Below are 7,500 nucleotides of genomic sequence, written 5' to 3' on the forward strand. Positions count from 1 at the left end.
CTCCCCATGTATTACCCATATCATAAACATGTCTATTGAGCAAGGACATTGCCCCAATGATTTTAAATTTGCCAGAGTAATTCCTTTATATAAGAAAGGGAGTAAATTAGAATATGGAAACTACAGACCTGTTTCTATTTTGTGTAGTCGTAAATCTCATTCTACTGACACCTGTGTATTGTATCTAACTGACCATATTAGGAAGGAGGTAGATAAAGGTCATTTTTGTGGTATGGTCATGTTAGATTTACAGAAGGCCTTTGATACAGTTGACCATGGTATTTTGGTATGCAAATTAAAAGCCATTGGTTTTAATGACTTAGCTGTCAGATGGGTGAGCTCTTATCTGAAGGATAGGAAGCAGGTGGTGGATATTGGAGGAACAATGTCTCAACCACAATGTATAGAATGTGGGGTCCCTCAAGGGAGTGTCTTGGGTCCACTTTTTTTCCTTATATATATAAATGACCGTAAGTCTGTATGTTCATGTGAACTTTTTTAATATGCAGATGATTCGGTGTTATTGGTTTCACATAAAGATAAGAACATAGTTGAAAGAACCCTCAGTGTAGAGCTATCGAATGTCAGTAGGTGGATGTCAGATAGGCTATCGCTTCACTTAGGGAACACGGAAGCCATACTGTTTGGGTCAAAAATAAGATTGAAAAGATCTCTTGGCTTTAAGGTTTTAGTTGGAGATAATGAGATTAAAGTAAAGGAATTAGTTAGTTACCTTGGTTGTTTGTTGGATTGCCACTTGTCAGGAGTGGGCCAAGCGCAAAAGGTTATTAGCAAGGTAAATCAAAGAGTTCGTTTCTTGGCCAGAATCTCAAGGTTTCTGGACAAGAAAGCGATGTTAACTCTGGCAAGTGCTTTAATTCAACCTTATTTTGACTATGCATGTTGCTCTTGGTATAATGGTGTCTTAAAGCACCTGAAACATAGGCTTCAGACTGCTCAAAATGGGGTTATAATATTTTGAACCTCCCCATGAGATCTCATCTTGATACTTCTCATTTTGAGACTATTGGGTGGCTAAAAGTAGAAGATCGAGTCTCTCAGATTCACCTGTGCATGGTGCATAGGACTGTGAGAGTTAAGAGTAATTTGGGACTGGAGTGCTGTGGATTATTGTGATGTTTTTATCGACTCTCATTCTGACGGCACCCATTCACTGCAGAGCATCCATTGCTGAGACACTGATGCAGAGACATTTCTACAAACCTGATGAAGAAACACACTCGTCCTGATCTCAGATGAACTGAGGGAGAGTGATTTTTTGCGTGAACTGTTCCTTTAAGAGCAGCGACTGTAGTTGTCTCACATATTTAGAGTTCATTCTTCAGAAACCCCGAGTGTGTGCATGTGTTTATATATAGAATAACTGTGTTTTCTTTTCACAGGTGGCGTCTGACATACATTCCAGCTTCATATCTGCTCTGACACTCCCACATACCCATAACTCTGTCCTCTGGACCTCCACGACTGGAGACGGCAGATCTGATCTTCTCTGTGGACTGATTCTGGTTTCTGCTGAAACACTGAGTCTGGATCTGGAAGGTAATTGGTGTGATGTTAATGATGTCGCTGCGACTCTGAGCAGGTTTTCTGTCCGTCTCTGTGAGAATCGAGTGAGTTTGACGTGTTTGCTTTCTGACAGATCGTGAGTCAGACGCTCCAGAATAGAATCAGAAATACTCCATGCACGCCTGAGGAGGAACGTCTGAGGAACGTCGACTCAGAATCACTACAGACGAGCAGGAGTCAGTGCTTCAGAGCTCAACATCAACCTAAATACTCCGTCATAATAAGACATAAAACACACTAGCGTTTGGGGTCAGTAAGAGTTTCAATTATTACTTTTATTCAGCAAGGCTGCATTAAATTGATCAAAAGTGACAGTAAAGACATTTATAATGTTACAAAATATTTCTGTTTGAAATAAATGAAAGTTCTTTTAAACTTTCTATTCATCAAAGAATCCTGAAAAAAAAAGAATCACGAATTTCACACCTTTAGTGTTTTATTTTGATTGTTTGATCTTAACATCATTTGTTTACATTTTTTTTTATGATTTAGTACATTTTAGTTTTGTTTTTGATTATTTATTTATTTTAATTTGACATTTTAGTGTTTTTTTTGTGTGTGTGTGTTTTATCTTGGCTTGTTTTAATTTTAAAATTATTCTAATTATTTTTACTTGACGTTGTTATGATTTAATCAGTTTTAGGTAAGAGTTCTATTTTGATTTCTTTTCACTTTAAAATTATTTTAATTTGAAACTTTTATGATTTAATTTTTAGTAAGTGTTTGATTTTGATTTGTTTTCATTTTAAATAAGTTTAGTTTGACATTTTTATAAATTAATAAATTTCTAGTCAGAGTTTTTATATTTTTATTTATTTATTATTTCTGTGATATGATTTAATTTTAGTGAGTGCTTTATTTAGATTTTTTTTTTTTCATTTTAAAATGATTTTAATTTGACTTTTTATGATTTAAATAATTTTTAGTTCGTGTTTTTTAAATTTGGTTTATTTTGTAACTATTTTAAATCGCCATTTTATGAAATAAGGCATAGTTCTAGTCAGTTTTATATTGTTTTCCTTTTTAATTATTTATTTTACATATTTTAACATTTTTGAGATTTGATTTTTTTTTTTATATTAAAATTCTAATCAGTGTTTTATTTTAATTAATTAATTTATTTTAATTATTTATTTAATTGAAAATTTCTATGATTTGATTATTATTTGTGTGTTTTATTTTAATTCACTTTAATTTTTAACTATTTTAAGTATTTCAATTTTATGATTTAATTCATTTTTAGTAAGTGTTTTATTTTTACTGGCTGCTTTTGTTTTCAATGTTTTCACCATTGTTTATAGTATGAAACAAAAAAATTATAATAGCAATAATAATAATAATTAATAAAATTTCATAATTTCTACTGTATTTTTGATCTAATAAATGCAGCCTTGCTGAGCAGAAGAGACCTTTGACCCCAAACATTGGACCGCTAGTGTCCCGTCTCATCATGAGCGTCTCCGCCGGACAGCATCTGAACACCTCGGCCGTGTTTTCTCTCATAGGTGTGGCCCGTGTGTGTCAGCTGACGCTGGGCTGCGCCGTCGTCTCATTAGTGATCCACGGCGCCGGTTACAGCGCCACCTACGGGACCTTCTGCATGGCGGTCTGGACGAGCTGCTTCGCCATCAGCGCGGCCGTGCTGGTTCTGGACGTGACCCGTCTGCAGGCGAGTCTCCCGCTGTCCTGGGAAAACCTGACGGTGACGTTTGCGTCTCTTGCCACGCTGCTCACGCTCACGGCGTCTGTTGCGTATCCCGTGTTCTTCGTGCGTGCCGCCGACTGTCCGTACAACAACTGTGAGGTCAGAAACTTCCGGATCGCGGTAAGCGTGTGCTCGTGGGCGGCATGCGTTGCGTACGGGACGGAGGTGTTCCTGTCGCGGGCCAAACCGGGACGCAGCGTGAGCTACATGGCGGCGGCGCCCGGCGTCCTGAAGGTGGCGCAGATCTTCGTGGGATGCGTGATATTCACGTTGCTCGGCGAAGGGACTGATTTCACGCGGCATGCGGCGACGCTGTACTGCGCAGCTGCATTCGGCGTGTGTTTGGCCGGGACCGTCCTGTTGGTGGCGCTGGCGGTGTCGGGTCGGAGCGCGGCCCTGCGGATGCCGCGGATGCCACGGATGTCGTTCGAGCGGCTTGCTGTGATCCACACGTTCGCCGCAGTGCTGCTGTACGTGAGTGCCGCTGTGCTTTGGCCCGTCTTCTGCTTCGACAGAAAGTATGGCGCTCCGCTGCGGCCGCAGGGCTGCCCGAGGGGCAAGTGCTCATGGGACGTGAAGCTCGCCGTCGCTGTGATGAGCTTCGTAAACCTTGCGCTTTATATCGCCGACCTCGTCTGTTCCCACAGGAGCCGTCCTGCGGAGCAGCGGACTCGAGTCTGAACATCACGACACACTGATGATGCTGCTGGATTACTGTATTCATGATATGAACATCAAGTCCTGGTACAACATTCCTGTGCAACTAAATCCAAACCATCAACTGCCACTAAAATCTGATGTACAACGGTGCAACTCCAGCTCGAAGTGTCATTTCGTTATTTTTTTTATATTAATATTTTCAATGGGTTTGATTTTTAGTTTACATTTTCATTCTTAAGTTTTAGTGATTTTGTTTGTTAAATTTTGTGCTTTTGTCATTTTATTTTTATTTTAACATTAAGGTTTATTTGATTTAGTTTTAGTTCTTTATTAATTTGTGGTTTCAGTAGTTTTCCTGCTTTAACTTAAACTTATTTCATTTAGATGCCAATGCAATATTTCTCATTTTTTTCCTCATCTTGTCGTTTCTATAATTTTTTTTTATTACTATTTGTTTATTTTTATTTGAGTTTGTTTTTATTTATTTTCAGTTAGTAATTTTTTGCTTCAACTTTTGTTTAAAGTTTTTCATCTAATATTATATTTTAGTTTAGATTTTTGAAATTTTTGTAATGCAAATTCTTTTTTTTATATATATATATATTTTTATTTTTGAATATATTTTTATGTTCAATTTATTTTTATTTTTATTTCAGTTTTCGTTTTTATTTATTTTTTATTTTAGTAATTTTAGTCGACTGACTAAACGAGCCAGCGTAAACTAAACGAGCCAATGCACATTGGCATGCGATGATTGCATCCAGCTGCCGCCGATCGCAGCGCGAGTATAAATAGGCAACAGGTGCAACACGTACTCAGCTTTTTGCTTCGTAGCCGAGCGACATCATCGTTCTGCTCCTGCCAAGCTTCAAATGTTCATCGAACTTCTTGTGTTGGCGGATGGTGCTACAGCAGTGGCTCACTCCTCTAGCACTCTGCAACCAGCCGAGCTGCCAAAGGAACGTGCTGGGCTGGCCGCGGGGCCTGCGCAAATATGCGTTTCCCCCAGTGAGCCTTCTCGCACAGACACTGTGCACAGTCTGGGAGGACGAGGAGCAGGTCTTGCTCGTTGCGCCCTACTGGCCCAACCGGACCTGGCTCCCGGAACTGATGCTCCTCGTGACAGCCCCTCCCTGGTGGATTCCTTTGAGGAAGGATCTACTTTCTCAGAGACAGGGCACCTTGTGGCACCCACGTCCAGACCTCTGGAAACTCCATGTCTGGTCCCTGGACGGGACGCGGAGGTACTAGGTGACCTACCACAAGACCGGTCTACAAGACACGCTTACACCTTGAAGTGGAACCTGTTCGTCGAGTGGTGTTCTTCTCACAGAGAGGACCCTCGAAAATGCCTGATCAGAGTTGTGCTTTACTTTTTGCAGCAAGTGTTGGAGCAAAGGCTTGCTGCTTTTTCCGCGAATCACGACCCCGTAGAGGGGAAGACAGTAGGGAAGCACGACCTGGTCATCAGGATTCTTAGAGGGGCAAGACGGTTGAATCCTCCTCGTCCTCCCTCTATACCCTCTTGGGACCTGAGTCTGGTGCTCAGATCCCCGGAGGAGGCAGACCCACCCCTAGCTTTGCTCTGTCCCGTCCGAGCATTGAGATGGTACGTTGACCGGACACAAAGCTTCAGGAGCTCAGCTCTTTGTCTGTTATGGAGGCCGGCGGAAGGGAAGGCCCACTGGATAGTGGATGCCATCACCCTGATTTATCAGGCACAGGGTGTGCCCAGCCCGCTCAGGTTGCGAGCTCACTCTACCAGAAGTGTTGCATCCTCCTGGGCGCATATTTGTAGAGCTGCGGCCTGCGGCCTGCGGCCTGGGCGACCCCCAACACGTTCGCTAGATTCTTAAGCCTTCGTGTGGAGCCGGTGTCCTCCTGTGATCTCACCTCAAACAGGTAGAAGCACAAGAGGCCCCGGCTTAGTGTCGGCTTGCTAAACTGCTCCAGAGTGTCCGTACTATAGGTCCTGTCGAGCTCCTCCATCACCCACGTGGTGGAGTGTCTGGCGCCAGGCCCTCACTCGATGAATCCGCGAGAACCAGTAGAGGGCTGGGTGCCATACGTAGTGACCTGAGTGGATCTCATATGTGTATTCTCCATGGTATAGCTTGAACCCGTGTTTCCCCGGCAGACTTATCTGCCATTCCTCAAGAGGGTTACAATCACTTTTAAATCTTCCATATGCACCTAAACGGTTGTCCATGTGTGTAAGTGCTTCTGAGACCTCCTTCGGGAAGGATGGGGCTTTTGCAAAGTTCCTGTTCCAAGTAGAACAGGTATGTTTTCCTAGTGTTATCCAATCTCACTGAGTGGGTATTGCTGGCCTTCCTGAGGCGAGCCCTGGCCTTTACTCTAACAAGGGGTGCAGGAGGCTCGCACAGGACACTGGAAGGGGCAGCATCCATGGCACTTTGGTAGGGATTCCCAATTCGTCAGTCAACGTGACATCGAAAGTGACCAACTGAAAGGGAACGTCTCGGTTACGTATGTAGGGAACGGAGACGTCACGTATGCATTGCACCGGTTGCCTATTTATACTCGCGCTGCGATCAGCGGCAGCTGGATGCAATCATCGAATGCCAATGTGCATTGGCTCGTTTAGTTTACACTTGAAGTAGATTGGCCTCTCTAGCGAGACTCCTAATTCATCAGTCGACGTGACATCTCCGTTCCCTCCTTCAGGGTTACATACGTAACCGATACATTAGTGCTTCGACTTTAACTTATTTCAGGTTCTTGCCAAAGAAAGATTTCTAATTTACATTTAAAGTTTTTCATCTAATATTTATTTTATTTCATTCCAGATTTATTTCAATTTTAGTTAACTCATTTTGTTATGAGCTTTTGTCATTTTTATTATTATTATTTTAATATTACTATTTAGGTTTAATTTATTTTTATTTTAGTTTTGGTTTTTATGTATATCCAGGTAATGATTTTAGTGCTTCAACTAAAATTAGGCAGCATTTTTCATTTCAAGTTTTTCATATTTTACTTTGTTTTATTTACAGTTTTTCAGCTGCTTACATACATTTTCAAAACTTTGCCTCTTTTTTTCAAAACTTCACACACAAATCCAAGAATTGCACACAAAATGCAAAATGCCTCGCATCTCTTGCAAAATGAAGCACTGCATTCAGAATATCACAAACACATCTCAAAATAAAACATTTGCAAACACCTTTGCCATAATATTAATTCCTGTTAGATTTGTGTGTGTTACATTGAGAACTGTGTGTTGTGTTTTGCAAAAAGTGTTTTATGAAATTGAAAACTGAGTCAAAGTCTGAGAATCAGTGTCTGGTTTTGCAGATTTGGTGCGTGCTTCTGCTGTTTGAGTGACAGCTTTCAGAAATTAAGATTTAGTGTGTAAACAGTTGGAAAAAAAAAAAACTGAAAGATTAACAAATATGTTTTAATAGCTCTGTAGCTGAAACTCAGAAGTTTGATGATGCTTTCAGATACACTGATGTTCAGCTCTGTTTATCATGCTTGACCATGTTTAAATCCATTCAGCAGATTTTCTTCTGAAATAAGAGCAC

At 41.1% G+C, this 7,500-nt stretch overlaps 1 protein-coding gene across 1 annotated transcript; it reads left to right on the plus strand.

Annotated features, from left to right (window-relative positions):
- The first annotated feature begins 1,297 nt into the window (after window positions 1–1,297).
- Window positions 1,298–4,296, plus strand: LOC131549665 (myeloid-associated differentiation marker-like protein 2). The gene is made up of 3 exons (XM_058792037.1): window positions 1,298–1,560; window positions 1,661–1,836; window positions 2,977–4,296. Exon 3 carries the CDS (start codon window positions 3,038–3,040, stop codon window positions 3,971–3,973), a length of 936 nt encoding a protein of 311 aa, XP_058648020.1. The 5' UTR covers window positions 1,298–1,560; window positions 1,661–1,836; window positions 2,977–3,037; the 3' UTR covers window positions 3,974–4,296.
- Window positions 4,297–7,500: the final 3,204 nt, after the last annotated feature.

Source organism: Onychostoma macrolepis, chromosome 11 (genome assembly GCF_012432095.1).
Source record: "Onychostoma macrolepis isolate SWU-2019 chromosome 11, ASM1243209v1, whole genome shotgun sequence".
Lineage (NCBI taxonomy): Eukaryota > Metazoa > Chordata > Actinopteri > Cypriniformes > Cyprinidae > Onychostoma > Onychostoma macrolepis.

Excerpts from the sequence above, each read along its gene's own strand:
- LOC131549665 (XM_058792037.1), top strand. The coding sequence starts at position 3,038 with ATGAGCGTCTCCGCCGGACAGCATCTGAACACCTCGGCCGTGTTTTCT.